Genomic DNA, 17,778 nt, shown 5'->3' with positions numbered 1-17,778 from the left:
TTTTTTTTTTTTTTTTAAATTTCCACTGCCATCTAGTGGCACAACAGAAAAATAACCAGGTGCATAGAGCAAAAAAAACCATTTTAACAGGCCATTTTTACTAAGCTTGTTGGTTCTGCTCCATTCCACCACGTTCTAGTACATAAACATTTTAGTATGAAGTCTTATGAGATATTAGAGAAGAAAATGTCTCATGTTTTTATTAGGAGACAACCCTATGTCTCAACAGAAACATACTGAATTTTTTCCAATATCTCTAATAACTCTAATATATTTCAGATTCACATCCAGATGCCAGATTAGGGACTGGTAGGAACTGGTATACTCAGTGTTACTGTACTACTTAGTGTTGTACATTACAGTTCTAAGCTGCAGAAGGATCAAACATTTAATCATGATTCAGTAAAAGATAACACTCTCAAAAGCCCCAAAGTTTCAAGCATCAATGTGCTGCAGCATTTAACACAAAATTAAAAAAACAGGTAACATCTGAAATGGAGTTTGCAGCTGAACTAAAATTGTTGCTTAATGTCACATCACTTCAGTGTATACTAAATGCATCATGCGTTTGCCACTATTCTGCTTCACAATTTCAAGTTCTAAAACTATTAGCTGGGGGGAAGAGTATCAAAAGAAATGTCTATGCAGTACCAGCTGTCATCTAGAACTAAAGTATCCCTGAGCTTGGAAAGCCAAGAGAAATTAGCTCTGGTATTACCTTGCCTTTCTCAGGACACAATTTTCCCCTTCCTTTAGTCAGCTCATTTTTTGCATGTATCCTTTTCATTCATCTCTTTGATTGTGATTTTCTATACTAAATTCCAAATGTTATAAGTTAATGAAAAACTAAAACTATAGTTAACTGAAGCTCTGTAAAATTAAGCTGCCTGAATTATTTTTTATTTGGATTGACTGCCTCCATAAACCTTTCAATGCAGTATGCACTCAAAGTATGATCTGAATCAAGCATTGTTTCTTACTCAGTAGTAACACTATTAATTCTGTCTTTAATGTAATTCCCTCCTCTGTGGGAAAAAGTAAAAAAAAAAAAACACCAATAAAAAAATCTGTCAATTACTTACCTGTTGCTTGTGTGTTCATTGAAAAGTTTGGGTGGGTGAATGATGACACTGCAACTGCAGTTATTTCAAGCAGAGCAGTATCAACATAACAAACTGATAATAAGCCATGTCAGATTATTCTGTATCTTAGAAATAGGACTGGTTTTAATAATTCTTATACCTATTTGCATACACCATTCACACAACACAGTAACAACGATTTCAAATAGTGTGACCACATTCATCCTCATATCCTTTAAAAATATAATGTACAATATCTTCTCCCCCAATCAAGACTATTCTGCAAGAACGAACTGATTTCATCTATTTTTTTGTGAAACAGATCATACTGAATAAAATAGCAATAGTAAACCCTATCAGATATTGTAGTATATTAATATTATAATTAGCTAAAAGATTCTCATACCCTTCTTCTGTTTTCACCTTCTTCCTGCCTTTGTCGTTTTCTTTTCTCTATAAATGAAAAAAAGTCAGAGCTCCATGCAAGACAAATCATTATAAATACTTTTTTTAAACAACATTGAAACTTAACTAGCAAAGATTCTTATTGAAATAGATGGCTTATACAATTGAATTAAAACAAAAGACAAAGCTCCTTGTCTATTATTACGGAGTTTCCCATTAAAATGAATTCATCATGATGGTATCTCAGGTCATAACATTTGGATACCAGCTGGCAAAGCAAAAAAAAAAAACAAAACCAAAACCACTGTTGGAAATAGTTGGAAAAAGTATGTTATCAAGAAGAAACCTGAGCATTATTGAAACAAATTCTTGCTGAAGTTCTGAGTCCCAAAGTACAACCCGGACAGTTTGTGTTCTTATCTGCTGTAAGTGTAAAATCACAGTATAAAAGAAATAGTAACCTCTTGTTTAAGTGAATGACAGACATTCTTCTTTCTCCAAAGAAATACCACTACTGCAAGTAAATCTAGGTTTTGTTTTTGATAAACTATCAAAGGAGAAGTATTCCATAATATAATATTGTATCCAGAGATTTTGATTTCTAAACACTTACTCAAGAAACACAACAGCTTCTAACAATTTTCAAGAAAAACTTTCAATGAAAATGAACATTAAAAAAAATAATTAAAAAGCTCCCCAAAACAGCACATTATTACAGCTCTGCAGAACAACATGCTTTCTGTGACAGAACAGTTACTTGAATCAGCAAAAAATCCTAGAGGAATTATGAAAGCAGCTCAATCGATACACTTACACAAAGAAAGATAAAATTAGTTTGTTGATGATAAAGACAATTTAAGTGCTAACTATCATTTTATGACAGATTACACAAGCAAGTTTATATAGCTACCACGATGCTGTAAGTCATGCATTTTGTGCAGTAGGCGGTGTCAGTATAGTTTTCAAAATATTGACAAGCTATACTTTTTTTTTTTTTTTGCAACATTTCATGGAAATTTAATGCAAAAATGTATTCTATTATGTAGGAAGACCAGGATAGAGAACCTAAATTACCTCTTTGGATTAGCTCTTTTCCTTCATCAATCAAATCAGAGGTCATTTCACTATCCCCCATGAACTGCTGGAATCCCAAAAGATTCAAACAACGAGTTCCTAAACTGATAAACGCAGAAGGAGATGCAATTTCCTTTGTTAATTTACAATTAATAGCTTAGATACACTATAGAGCAAAATGTAGAACAAATTAATTCAGAAATTTACAGACAATTCAAGTAAAAAAGCAGCGCAGAAGAAAGGGATGATTATTTACTCGCTGAAAAATTAGAAAATACAGGACAGTGACACTGTCCTAAATCAAATTGAATATGATGAGAGAATTAACTTATAAATTCTGTTATACCTGAGAACTTTCCATCTATGACATCTCACTGACTCTTCTATGCCAGCTGACAAATACCATAAAAATTCTGCCTACTATAATTTCTGTAGTTTTGAAACAGTAACACAGGAAAGGGAACTTTCACCTCAGGTTTCACTTGGGAATAGTGTGTACTACACTCCTGAGCTGCAGGGATGCTGGCTGCCATTTTGGATTTTAACCCTCATTAGCCAGCAGTCAGATAATAAGCCTGTCTTTCTTAGGCTAGTCCTAGAACTAGATAGCATGAAATCACTTTCACCTTTTCAGCTTCACATCAGAGAATACAACTGTAGTTGTGTTACTGTTTTCCTTTCTCCAAACTGGACCACCAACATCATATTCAAAGTTGGCTTCACTATATATTTATGCTGAAAAGTTCTTTCTTGTACTACCTGAACGTCCAAGACTGATGGATTAAATAAGGGAGACAGCTTTCCTTGGCAGATTTATTAATCTTTTGGTTTTGCATGTATCTGAATTATTAGAGGGCATTAAAATTTATGAAAAACAACCTCCTTTCTTTTAGTTTCTTTTCTTCCTTTTCGTTATCACACTCAAAACCCAGGATCATCATAGGCAAGAACTAACAAATTATTTTCTTGTCACTGGCTATTTTTTTTTTCTTTTTTTCCCCTCCACCACCACTTTTATCACCTAACCTAAAGGTAAACAAGGAAAACCTAGAACTGGACACTTGTAGTCTTAGGATCTATGGATGCACACAGGGCATCAATGGCCATTCAAGGCATTTAACTACATCCTACATGACTCAAAACACATACATTGCTTCTGACTGAAAAGTAATGCAAAACTGCAGAAGTCAACATGAACATGGCTGAGCAAGGTCAGACCAAAAGTATCTCTTCTCTTACAGTGGTCAAAAGCGGGTATTTTGGAATGCAAATATAAAGCAAACACTCTCTCTACTTGAGAGAGTCCAGCGAAGGGCTACGAGGATGACTGGGGGACTGGAACACCTGCCGTGTGAGGAGAGGCTGAGAGACCTGGGGCTTTTTAGTCTGGAGAAGAGAAGACTAAGGGGGGATCTAATTAATGTGTATAAATATATGAGGGCTGGGCGTCAGGAAGGAAAGGGCAATCTCTTCTCATTTACACCCTGTGATAGGACACGGGGCAATGGTCACAAGCTGGAGCACAGGAAGTTCCACCTCAATACGGGGAAAAACTTTACTTTTCTTTAAGGGTCCCAGAGCACTGGAACAGGCTCCCCAGGGAGGTTGTGGAGTCTCTTGCCTTGGAGGCTTTTAAGACCCATCTGGATGCATTCCTGTGTGACCTGCCCTAGACTAGATGGTCCTGCTCTGGCAGGAGGGTTGGACTCAGTGACCTCCAGAGGTCCCTTCCAACCCATAACATGCTGTGATTCTGTAACGATATTTTCTGCAATTACCCTTCCAGCCTCCAACAAACAGTGGCTTGGGGAAACACAATCGAATGATTTAAAACAGTATGCTTTCAAACTGAAGTGCTAGTAACACATCAGAAAGTCATTATGAGGCTGTTAGGAAATTCATTACTTGAAGTTTCTGCTAATGCTTCTTAAATTTGCCAGAAAATCTCTCTGAAAATATCGGTTTCTCGTGGTAATTTTAATCTCAAAAGCAGAATCTAAATCTTTGGGGGATCCAAAGTCTGAACAAATCAGATGTCAAAATCGAGGAAGGAAGTTTAATGAGGAACCCCCTCCTCAGCTCAGTTCTGAATTAATATAATCAATATTCTTAAAATGCACACATTGTATACCTATAAATTGCAATGTATAGGTTTAGGTTTTGCATTTTAATTACTATGTCACAACTCAACTGCTGAAAAAGGAGAATTGAATCTCTTTTGGATTGGTGAAACAAATAATGTAAATAAACATGGAGGATCTGTCCTGCAAATCACTTACCTAAAGTATGTGGCAATACAGAGAATGACAACAAGCATTGGGTAATATATATAGAATCCATCTGCAATGAAGGACAGCACTCTCATGGATCCCATTATCTAGAAAAAAACCCACAAGAACAAGCCCAAATCAGACAAATTCTACCTACATCCACAAAGATTGTGCTGTATCACTGTTTTCAGTCCACAACACAAAATCCTTTAGCTACTGGAGCACAGATAAGGATTACCATCAGAGATCTGATTCAGGCAGTTGACCCAGAATAACCAGATATAAAGGTGACCTCTAACAGGGTATGCACTTCAAAGTTTCTAAGATGATAGATCTTGTTGCCTCATCTAATCCAGAACCAGTTCAAATATGGTGGATCTCTTCACCTGCTGTGAACAGAGTCTCTGGACAACACTAAGAATCTGCCTGCTAACATGAAAGATGTGAGATGTAACTAGCTGTCCTACAGAAACTGGTGGTTCATTAAAACAAAACTCACTGTTTTTAAGTTAGGTTTGCTCTCAATCTAGAAAGATGTCCCATATGCTAAAGTCAGTGGAAGCTAAAGCTGTCAGGAACTGAAGAACAGCCTGAACTCTTCAGCATAATACTTTACTTTCTTAGGATAAAGACGCCAAAATAGAAAAATAGTCCTACTGAAGACTCCTAGCAATCGTCGCCAAACTCCTGGTATATAAGTAAGTATTCTACCCTGTAGTGAAAAGATTTGAGTGTCTGAATCTTACTATGAGAAGTACTTAAAAATATGTTGCCTACTCTGCAAGCCATAAAGAAGCTTAAAACCTGCAATTTCTGTACTTACAGATGTATAAGCAGTTGGCTGAGTGTTTTTGTGAGAGATTGTTGCATCCATATGGGTCAACCCCAAAAAGTTCAAGCATAATGGAGGAGTAAGACGGCAGAACAGCCTGCACAAATGCAAGAGGTAACAGCATTTAAAACAGTTTATTGCACTAAAAGTATTAAGCAATCATAACTGGTTATATCACAGAATAATGATGTACCACTTAATAGGCTTTACACCCATATGATTATAAATTAAAGAATATAAATGAAAGTTTCATGGACATTTTCAGTTGAGTATTTCACAGAAAATCTTCAAAAATTTTGCAATATACTCACATGCCACTGAAAAGGAGACTGTATGCATCTGTCTGATGATGTGAAGCTAAGTAATAATAGTTAAATACACGGATTCTGAAGACAGTAGAGTAAACACAGATACTTAGGAAAAAGATGGTAAGAAAACAGGCCATCTGGAGGGAAAAAAAAAAATCAAAACCAGCTCTACTACGGGTTTTTATGTATTCAGTCTATTCAGTCTAATTTTTGAGATGGGACAATAACACCAGATGTGAGAAGCTTCAGTTTTTGAGAATTGAGAATGATACTTGTAGCATTCTGTACTTCATGTAACCTAACACAATTGACCGCAGGAACATTTATTCTCCTACTTGTTTTGTACATGAAAAGGCTGTAATTGCCTTGACAGTTACGATGACTGAATTGACATTTCTTACCAAGAAGTGGTAAAAACAAGTGTTTTAAACTCAACCTATTTCATTAGTATACTGGAATTTTTCAATTCAGTCCTTTTACTGATAAATTTGTGCAGGCATATGCTAGTCACACCTGTGACTGGATTTCTGGTCAGCAGCAAATTCCCATTCAGGAAAAAGAGGTCACATTGCTGATTAGACACAAAGCCTAAACACCTAAGCTCCAAGCTAGTGTTTCACAGAGTATTCTATGACACATGACATACAGCTCAACTGGATCACACCTTCACCCTATACTGGAGAATTACAAGAACTGGCAAAAGACAGACTCCATCCAAAGAAACAAAGTTTAGTATTACATATTTCAGACACCTTCTGAAAGTGGACAGAATATTTAGACACAAAAAATCTGCAAATCAATCTCATCTACTACTGTTGTAATAACAATCTACCTGAAAAGATTTTTGTTGAGTGACTATCTCAAACTTACCTCTATGTATATATAATTATATGTCTTTTCTGCCAGCTGTATGAAAACTGCAAATAGTGATAAAACTGGGTTTGTGCTGAAAAACGTGCACTCTGACCACACAACAATTACAGAGAACATGGCCAGAACAACTGCAAGCACTCTGTAAAACCATGGTCGTAGAAGGCATTCCCAGTACCACTCTGGAAAAGACAAACACACCCCCCCCCAGCATCAGTTAATGAAAATTGCACAATCAGAAACCGACCTCCCTCACAAAATGGGAGGAGTGGAAAACATGCCCTGTGAGGACTGCCTGAGGGAACTGGGGTTGTTTAGTCTGGAGAAGAGGAGACTGACAGGAGACCTTACTGCTCTCTACAACTGCCTAAAAGGGGCTGGTGTTGGTCTCTTCTCCCAAATTACTGACCATAGGACGAGAGGAAACAGACTCAAGTTGCACCAGGGAAGGTTTTGATTAGGTACTAGGAAGAATTTCTTCCCTGAGAGAGTGGTTAGGCACTTGAAGGGGCTGCCCAGGGAGGTGGTGGAGTCATCATCCCTGGAGGTGTTCAAAAAACGAGTAGATGTGGCACTTGAGGCTATGGACTAGTCATTAGGGAAATTAGGATGAAGGTTGGACTTGATGATCCTGGAGCTCCTTTCCAGCTACAGTGATTCTATGATTCTATAATCTGTTACTCTCTCAGAAAAAAAGTCCAGGCTGTAAAATTAAATTGTCCTGCACTAGAAATAAAACATTGCTAGTGCACAACAAAATTAGTAGTTAAAATATGATTAGGAGAAAACACTCTCTGAAAAGATGCACAAGCAGCTGCATCTCCAAATGTCTGGTACATGAGAGAAAAAAGAGTGCCTTCCTCTTTGCTTTACTGGAAGAGCGAGTGCCACCTCAATAATATCCCACAAACACAGACCATAGCCATGATCCAGTAATTTAGTGTTGCTATTTTAATTTCTTCTTCTAAGGCTTCAAAGTCTGCTATCGCTACCACAACATGTAACTGCTATTAAATCTGTAAAAAAATAAATTGTAAGGTTCTGGTCAAGAGCAACGTGCAAAAGCCATTTCATTACATAAGTGCATGAAGACGCACATTTGCTTCCCTCTACTGTAACCAAAGTTTTAACATAAAACAACTGGTCCTTCTTACAAAACAGTGCACTTCTCCTTTACATGCTCAAAATCTGCATGCCAGTACTTACCAACAGTTGGTGTGTAGAAATACTGAATGATTTTATTCTCTGGTTCTTGAGAATGAAATGTATGAACAAACTGACGAGTTGCACTGGTTTCATTTTTTGCCACGTCTTCCAGGTAAAATGCTTGTTCTAGAAGTATTTGCCACTGGACCTGTGTACGACGATGTCTCTGTACTGAATAGATGACCTACAATGAATTCCAAGAAATTATGGTTACAACATACCTGTTTCAAGAAACAAGAGAAGAGCCTTGCAAAATTCCTTTAAAATGACTGCATTACATTTACATGATTCCTGTAATCCTCAATTCCTGAGTTTTGCAGTTCTTTTCATCACAATCTATCTGTAGCAGTAACAGCCTTCTTTTTCCAAAATATCATTTTTTGAGTATTAGTGAATACCAAGCTTTTACTACAATTTCTTTTTCAGAATGCACTGTCAACCATTCATTACAAGACTTACTCACTGACAGTTAAAGCACTGGCAAGATATGACACAACAGGAACATTTCTTACACATCCATAAATTTGATCTGGACAACACCTGGGATATTAAACTTCTATATTTTCTTTCACTGAGAAAAGTTTCTGTTAAGTAGCAATCCAAAAACCTACTACACTCAGCAATTTGGTTGAAGTGCATTACAAATCTTTGTCTGACTAGCATTTATTCTCATACATTAGCGTAAGTGAGGTGTTCTCTCATTTATTAATATACCTGCTTGTGAAGTTTGACCAGGCTTTTTTCACTTGGGTAGCTGTTCTGTCTTTCATCAAAATCTTCATAATCATCCATGTTCCTACCCATTCTTTCCTGGTACTCAGCAGGACACTGGAAGGAAAAGAGAAAATTAACTGAAGATGAAGAAGTAGCTAATTATTTGAAAAGTTTGGGGCATTTTATGCAACTGAAAAGCTCACTCTAAGCCTCGATCTTACCATTTCTAAAATACCACATATGTCAAAATAGAACAGACAATTACATACATCATAAGAGCATTGCACAAAGAATTTCAATTTGAAGTCTGGTCAGAAACTCACTAGATATCAATTAGAGATTTTCAGTTACAGGGAAATGAAAATAATGTACAAGTATTCAGTAGGTGCAGGAAGCAACCCCTTCCAAGTGAACAATTTTGGCTGTTGATAAGCAATTTCTTACCTTCTTTAGTATTGTATCAACACATTTTCTCAAAGGGTGGTTGTACTTGATACTCTCACTTACTTTCCGGACCTCCTGTTGAGAAAAAAACATAGAGTTGTTCCACTATGTTAAATAGATGAAAAAAAATTTACAGGATCAGGTAAGAGTTCCATCCCTCCCAGTGGAAAAGATAAACTTCAGTGCTTAAAACCAGTGGAATTTCCTAGAAGTCACAGCTTTACTAGATATCTACTAAAACACATTTGAAAGAGTATTTATAAAGAACATACATGTATTTAAAAAAAAAAAAAAAAAACAAACCACAACATTATATCAGCCTGCAACCATGGTGAATGCATGGAGGATTGGTTTCTACGCATGAATGTTGAAATGGAAAATAATTCAGTTTAGCTGTAGGTAAAGAGGAGAAATCTCAATTTTACATGCTTTAATTTCACTTTTATTACTTTAAGCACCCTGATGAATATAATTTTAAACGACTTCATTTTGTATCTTCCTCACATTATCTCCACATAGCTCAGTTCTGAGAACGTTCGGCATTCATCAGTCATAAAAAAATGTTATCTAATAGCTAGAGAAGTACTACAGTTTCTTTTGTTTTCAGAATCTCTGATAAAGGGAGAAAACTGAAGCTTAAAGTGGGTGAGAGCTAAAATTCTGTGATATATTTGACACCAGCAATTCATAATATTTACAAACAAATTCTCACAGTCAGCACTGGCACTCTTCAGAATTTTTAACGTTTTAAAATATTTTCACACACTTCACTATTCCTGTGAAGGTTGAAAACTAAATACTGCCCATGATTTCTAAGGTATAGCGCAATTGCTTCTAGACTGAAAGAACAAAAAATGGGGGAAAAAAAAGTGAAGTGTCAAAACACTGAAACAAAGTTTTTTAATATATTAACAACGCAATATATTTTATGTTGTGTGTAACATTAACCTCAGAATCTGTCTGTCACCCTGCCTGACTTAAAGGACAATCTAGCACACAACAGCAGTCTAGCACACGACTCTCTTTTCAGGGAAGTTTGCTGCCTCCCTGCGGCCTGAACTAGGGACACCACCACAAAACTGAAGAGCTTAGTACAGCCTTTAGACTACCACCCATTCCTGGTCTTTCACATGGGTACTTGGGATGTCATAGCAAAAAGTCTGAGGTTGATTAAAAGAGACTCCAGGGCTCTGGGAAGAATGATAAAAAATTCAGGGAAATACAAGTAGAGTTTTCCTCAATCCTTCCAGTAACAGCGGGAGACTTTGGCCAAAAGAAGTGAGCACAGCATATAGTATCTGAGTGCAGAACTAGTGCTTCTGCTAAAACTTTGGGGTCTTAAACCACAGAAGAGCCTCTGAGGCACCAGGTATGCTGCACATCAGGGAACAGAACAGAATAGAACAGAATAGAGCATTTTAAGTTGTAAGGGACCTACATGATCATCTAGTCTGACTGCCTGACCACTTCAGAGCTTCAACCCTACAACTTTTGGGAAGTAGTATTTCCAAGCTATGCTATCAGCAGAACAGGGAATAGTTATTCAATGGTTTGCATTTCCATTCTGTTCTTCAACTACTTTGAGTCTACTGCTCACATAATTTCCTCTCAAAAGACAAACAGCATAGCTCCACAAATCTGACTTGGAAACTTCTAAAGACACCACAAACACACTGGTAGAAGAGCATAAGAGCAGACATACACAATTTGCATGAACAATAGTGAAATATCTGTACACTGTATTTTCAAGTGCACTCTGGAATGTTATTCATTAGTGACCAATACTATGTCAAAAGAGTAAACAAAAGAACAAACCAAACAACGAATGCCTATCAAGTTGCCAAGTTCTTCACATCAAGGACTATTTATTTATCTTCTTATTTTTACACAGGATCAAGTGTCATAAAGTGGCACACTATTTTTCTTAATTTAATGTTCTCAGTAAGTTCATGCTACTTATGTTTTCTTGCCACACATGCCCAATACCAGGAAATTCAGAGATGATTAAACAGCAGCCCTCACTTATTTCATAGCAAAAGCTAGTTACTTACCTCCATAATATCCTCTAAATTCTCTTCTGCATCTGCTTTTTCAGTCATCAGTTTGGCAGCTTTGAAATAGGTTTTCATGAGTAGATAACCTCTCTTGGCCCCATTCCAGTGAGAACGGGGAATTTCCACCAGACCATAACCCAAAAGCAACACAAGAAGAAAGAGACCCCATGTGTTTGCAGCAGCTATCCCAATAGTCTGAAGTTGGTTCCTAAGGAAAAAAACCCAACAAAAACCTGCAAACAGGAAAAAACCCAAACCAAACATACTCCACTGGCAAGAAAATAACCTTGAATTGTTTTTGCACCGATATGGCTTTCAGTTTTTCAGGAACACACTTAGTATCGTCTGTAATTCTTGCCTAGGGCCAGTCTGCCACTTGGCCACATTTAGAGCTGCTTTTGATTTTTCTTTATTTCCCACATTTCTGCCCCCTCTGAAGGAAAGGCAAAGGCAAAAATCTTTGCTTTCAGAGTATGTTCCCTTAGGAAGGAGCATGAACTTAGCAAACATTAATGGCATAATTAAACATAATAGCAGCCACTATAATAAACAGCCTCAGAAGCCAGGATTTGTGTTCAGAAGTGGAAGTTGAAAGCAACTAACCACTACACCAGATAGCACCTTATCTAGGAGGGAATACCACTAGCAACATTGTAAATACGGACCACTTTAAATTACCCTATTGCGTTTCAATAGTATCTAGAGTGGGTAGAAGTGTTACACAGGAAACACCTATGCAGACTTTTTAAAAAACATTATTCTGAAAACACAGAGAAAGTTTCTGCACCAACTTGGAAAATGTATTTGGAAGGAGTAAAAAAATTCCATTGCAAATGTAAGAGAATTCCTCTGCTGTACATATCAAAATCAGAAAATTAGAAGAAACATTCTGTAACTAGTCCAAAACACCCTTCCCATAAAAAAAGTTAACAAAACTTTCCCACTACCCAGCAAAAATGAGATCAACTAGAACTGTCTTTTTAAAAAAGACCCATTTCATCTACAGAAGGGAATTCCTGGGACAATTTTGTAAGAACTCATGCAAGTGCTTTCAACATCATTCTTACCATTGTAAATTGAAGTTTGGGTTTACAGCCACATATATTAAAAATGCTCCAAAAATCAGCAAGTAAGTGCCATAATAGATTGCATTCTCAATCAATGCAGTTTTAATCTTTCCAGTAATGGAGAACCCTCCTGATCTGGCATATGACTGCATGAAAGGTAGCAGAATCCTAGGAATAAAGCAAACAAAACTGTATCACATCAGTCAACACCCCCAGAAGAAAACAAGTAGTTCAGCAGTGGCAGGATAGTGAGACAGGGGTGTTTAAGCTAAAAAGACGCACAAGCCTCTAAAAAACTAGCTAGCTGTACATTTTTTATCGTAGATATACCAGTCTTATGGCAAACCTTAAATAAGCTGCACATAAAAATAACAGCTTTACTATGAAAAAAACTGTGTTGATCAAGAACTCACCACCAATCCTTATATTCTTGACAGAGCTACAAAAATAATTATTTGATGGTAGGTTGATCAGAATACATACATTAATCTAACCCAAAAGCATGGAAAATCTGTATGCTGTAGCTATATTTATAGAGCTTTATATAGTATATCCAATAAAACAAAACAATTTAAAATATTGCTCCAAAATTACCCCACTTATTCATGGAATTATTTTGGTGTCTGGTTGCCTAAACCCCATTTTTTTTTCAGACAATCTATCCATAAACACCTCTCTGTGTAAATTGCTCAGTTTCAACTATCGAAGTGCATCAAGAGTAAATGGCTGCCACCTGAAAATAAATAAAAAAACCCCAAACCAAGTATGCTCAATTCAGTACAATAATGATTTGATAAATTTCACTGCTAGCAAATAATATATTAATAGATAGGTCTGTGGAATAGTGATATATGTTCTTGAAGAATATGCCTATGACTGTTAAGATGTTGCACTTAGAAATTATACCTATATCATAGTCTGTCATATTCTTTTGACTTACTTACCATGTTAAAAACTGTGATGTCCAATACACAACACGCCAGAAAATTGGCATAATGCCAGTAGGAATGTAACTCCATGGTTTGAAACATTTTTGCTTGCTGTATCAATGTAAAGAAGCTTATTGTTAGTTCTGGGGCCAAGAGTGTAAAGATTATTTTCAACAAATTCCCCTCTCTAGAAAGGCCTTTGAAAACAGCATAGAAGTAACACATTACATGGTGCACCATCAAACACCTCAGAAAAAAATAAACTGAATCAGCCCTTTAAAAATATTTATCATTCTCCCCATCACAAGTAAGGCATCTGGACAAAATAGGTTTCTTACAGGAAAAAAAAGGTAGCTCAAAGACTAAAGAGAAATAAGCCATTAAGCAATTTAAGGTTATCTTCTGGGGCAGGAAGTACTTTCTTCAAGCAGAGAAAAAACATTTCTGTAGACAAAGACCATTTAACTTTAGTTAGTGCAGCACATTTTTAAAAATACCCAGAGACCCCATCACCTAGCTCAATTATGTAGAGCATTAAGTGGTAAAAAAAGGTGTATTAGTTGTTTTTTCTGTCATGAAGCTGGATTTAGTCAGGCTTATATAAACTCTGATTTATTGAGACAATACTTCTCTGACAGGTAGTGTTTGCTTCAGGGGACCAGACAAGCCAAGACCCTTTCAAGTCAAAAAAAAGAGCAAAAGACAAAGTGCTCATCCACAGTAAGACCCTTCTTTTCCCTCACACCTGTCTGGATAATGAAGCAACAGTGAGTCAAGGGACGATACAGTCAATTTAGCTGGAGTATCTACTGAGAAATAATTGGTGTTTTCCAGGATCAAACTAGTTAAGCCTGACTTGTGAGTTTTTCTGCACACAGACTAAGTAATTTCAAAACTATCAAATTACTGCAGAATGACAGGTAGCATGACTAAAGTTTTCAAACAAAGTTTTAACATGAGTTGCACCAACAGTTATCTGCTCAATTGCTACTGAAGTTGGTATTGTTATTTTATATACTCAAGTCATATACTAAAGCATACCATCCACCAGCATGTTCTGAAGCTTCAGGTAAACTGAAAGGCTATTGTACAGTTTTCAAATTGTGTATTTACCTAACTAAGTTTAATTAATGTACACTGGGTGGTCTTAAATAAAGAGTACAATGTTGTGTCACTATGTCTGGCATCTTACTATTCTTCCATAGATATACAACATCCAGATAGCCTCCACTTTAGGGCAACAAAACTGCCAATACTCTACGTGGACGTATCAGTTGAGATCTTAAACACTCTAATCATCTTACAGATAATACTGCTCACACCTACAAGATGTGGAAACAGCCAATGGGGGCTAAAGAATATGCAGACATGGAAAGTCTCTATATCCACCATGTTTTAGAGACTACTCCCTTACTGACAGAAGACAGTCATCATTGCTTTGGTAGGATGCAGTACATTTCACACAACTCCAATCACTATATATCTGCAATTAGAATAAGCAATTAGATACGCTGCTTACATAAGCCTACTAATTTAATTCCTCAGGTATAAAATTAGATCTTCAGGTCTAATGTCTTCAAGACATTCACCAAGGTCCCTCTTCACAGATTACCAAGATTGCTCAAAAAGCTTAGTTCTATTGCTTTAACAATAAAATAGAGGAAATCTAGCATGAAATAAAATAAAAAAATAATATTTAGATAATCAGCTAGAAATACTGTGCCATTATTACCAATAGCCACAGATGTACTCTTCTTCACCTTTTCCCTCACCCTCCTGTATGCTTACAATCTTCAAATGTCATACCACGCAGATAACTTATTAGCCTTAAGAACTTATTAGCCTTAAGTACACCCCTATCATTTGAAAAAAGAAAATAATAAAATACTTATTTTAAAATAGTCTAATGAAGAAAACAAAGCTCATACCTTGGAGCAGGAGTAACGTAAGAGCCATTACTTTCTGCAGGGCTGGAGTTTACAGCAAGTTTGCACCTGTTATAAATAGTCTAAAAGACAATTAATTTTACGTCAGTGACCACAAAAGGTATAACACTTCTTTTTAAAAAAGTAAATCCCATTTTAAAAGACATCTTCTTTACTCCAGGTTTACATTTGGGGTCAAATATATTAATAAACCCACAAAACCAACATGCAATCTGCAGGGTAAGTAAGTAAAAAACTGAAAGTGTTTTTATGTTGTCTAAACAGATTTTTTTAAAAAGTTACAAACAAATGACGAAATTTTAAAACATTTGAAACAGATTTCTTAATTAATGAGGGCAACAAAAAATAAAATTAATTGTAAACAATCACTGCTGTGCAAAAAGATAGGAAGCATTTAGTTTAATATTATACTATTTGGAAACTGCTGTTTTTTAAGATACCATCTTTAGAAACAATGGTTTAAAAATGTCCTGGGTTCGGCCAGGGTAGGGTTAATTTCCACAAGCAGCTGGAGAGGCTGGGGGAGAGTTTGGGGGGGTGTAAAAAACTTATCCAGCCCCTGGAGTAGTGGATACCATACTAACTTCATGCCCTCTATATACAGGAGCCGGGGAGCAGCAGTTATTTTTCTGGGGGTTAGCTGAAGGATGGAGTAGGGAGAGCTGCTTTGTCTGGGATAAGGGGTTTATTGTCACCTGCTTTATATATTATATCACAGGTCTTATTGTTATTATTGTTGTTGTCTCTCCTCTTTCTCTCTGTTGCTTTATTAAATTGCCCTTATCCCAACCCCTGGGTTGCGTGTTTTTTTTTTTTTTTTTCCTTTTCCTCACGATTTTCCTCCCTTACAGACACGTGGGGGTGGGCAGTGGGCATCTGCTGCTGGGGTTTAGCTCCCAGCTGAAGCTAGACTGTAAAGTTTCTTACCGTACTGACATCCAGGGGCAGTATAAATACAATAAGAAAGCAGAGATACCAAGCCAGCAAAGTTGCTATGATCACCAGCCTATGCTGCTTCTTGAAGTCTCCATACCGGTGAAGTAGGAATAAGGCCAGAAAAAAGACAAACACTATCTCAAGGCCCAGCGCTGCACCACTCATTCTCGAATGCTCCCTCCAGCCACACAGCGCAGCTCACTTAAGAAAGCCAAAGAGAACTGTAAGAGAAAAAGACATTTAATTACATTAAAATCTCTTGAAGATATTTACGCAGAATTGTTGCTTAGCAGACATTTTTTAAAGATGTTAATGGACTTCTCTTATTTCAGATGACAAGAATTCAGGTCAGATAAAGAAGAAGATTTGCTGCAAGGTTCTCTTCAGAAATCAAAATAATATGCTATTCCAATCTTGTCACTTCTACAACATGTTAGGACAACTCCTCTTCATCTTCTTAATATACAGTAGATCCAGAATTAAAATCTCTGTCCTCAAATAAGTCTATAAGACAATGCTGGACAAATAAGACTATACTAACTTAAAAGTTAGGCTTATAAATGTCAAAAGAAAATCTATCCTGTTCTTTTTTCCTCTTAGAAGAAATCAACTAAGTTGGATAAAGGGATTAATGTTTGGAAAGCTAATGAGCAACTTTTTTAATGGACCATTACCTAACTGCTCATTTAAATTCTGTACTCAAGAGCTAATAGAGCATAACAATACAGCAAAGTACATGCTAGTCTGCTCATGATGTGCCTCTTTTAGGTCTGCAATTTGAGGTAAATTACAGGAAAATGGCTCAGGTTTCTTTCCTGTGTCTTATCAAAAGGCATGTGCTATTTGTCTTCTGCCTTTCATCTTACATGTTTACTGAATTATTTTTATTTCTGTTGGGTCAAAGCCTCCCCTTACTGTCTGCCTGATTTTGGCTAGATCATTTGTAAATCATTTATCCAGGATATCTAACCTATTTCTCAATCACATATTCTAAGCAAACCCTTGTCTATTCTACTGTGCCATTCTTATTTCCTCAGAAGACAGTCTTTTGTAGTTATAGTACAGTAGCAAATTCCACCAAAAACAAAATCAACCTCATGATGGTAGCCCTATCTGACCCATGTAGCTTTGGGTGCCCATTATAGCCACACCTTAAGCTATGTAAACAAAAAAGAATTATATAGCATGCCCTCTATTAGTCACAACTATGTATTTTTTTACTAGTCACACATAAAATGCTGCCATCAAAACAGAAGGTGAAGTTTTGTGCAAGATACTACCGTCAGTTTCTACCATGAGGCAACTTTACACAAGATTACAAAAATATACTGAATATGCTAAAATACAAAGAGAATTGAGTCCTACCACATCTGATTGCACTTTCAAAGACAAAAGCAACTTTGTAGTTATCTATGTAAACTAATCTCAGAATACAAAATGAAAGGTCTAATTCTTACCAGACTGCAACTGATGACAGGTAAGAGATGTTTTGAAATAAAATTTATGCATTTTCAAAATTAGCTCAAAACTTTTAGATAGAAACCACTTAGGACTAGCTCTCCACACAAATAGTTTAAGTGGAAAAAAAATCCACAAAATGAGAAATGAAATGCTTGAGTGGAGCTTCCTGTGAAGTAAATC

The 17,778-nt window shown here is 36.4% G+C and overlaps 1 protein-coding gene across 1 annotated transcript in view; it reads right to left on the bottom strand.

The window, feature by feature from the left end:
* Positions 1–16,358, bottom strand: part of LMBRD2 (LMBR1 domain containing 2) — a 19,941-nt gene extending 3,583 nt beyond the window's left edge. Inside the window, exons 1-14 of the mRNA XM_008937879.1 lie at positions 16,129–16,358; positions 15,184–15,263; positions 13,271–13,366; positions 12,327–12,494; positions 11,257–11,467; positions 9,206–9,280; positions 8,762–8,875; positions 8,048–8,231; positions 6,842–7,023; positions 5,975–6,108; positions 5,655–5,760; positions 4,841–4,938; positions 2,562–2,665; positions 1,489–1,535 (exon numbers count right to left, since the gene is read on the bottom strand). Coding sequence (XP_008936127.1) covers positions 1,489–1,535; positions 2,562–2,665; positions 4,841–4,938; positions 5,655–5,760; positions 5,975–6,108; positions 6,842–7,023; positions 8,048–8,231; positions 8,762–8,875; positions 9,206–9,280; positions 11,257–11,467; positions 12,327–12,494; positions 13,271–13,366; positions 15,184–15,263; positions 16,129–16,302 — 1,773 coding nt within the window. The 5' untranslated portion in view covers positions 16,303–16,358. The remainder of the gene's footprint in view (positions 1–1,488; positions 1,536–2,561; positions 2,666–4,840; positions 4,939–5,654; positions 5,761–5,974; positions 6,109–6,841; positions 7,024–8,047; positions 8,232–8,761; positions 8,876–9,205; positions 9,281–11,256; positions 11,468–12,326; positions 12,495–13,270; positions 13,367–15,183; positions 15,264–16,128) is intronic.
* Between the last annotated feature and the right edge of the window lie 1,420 nt (positions 16,359–17,778).

Source organism: Merops nubicus, unplaced genomic scaffold, assembly GCF_000691845.1.
Source record: "Merops nubicus isolate BGI_N331 unplaced genomic scaffold, ASM69184v1 scaffold13123, whole genome shotgun sequence".
In the NCBI taxonomy this organism is placed as follows: Eukaryota; Metazoa; Chordata; class Aves; order Coraciiformes; family Meropidae; genus Merops; species Merops nubicus.
The sequence above is the reverse complement of the archived record's forward strand: the minus strand, read 5'-3'. Positions and strand labels throughout refer to the sequence as shown.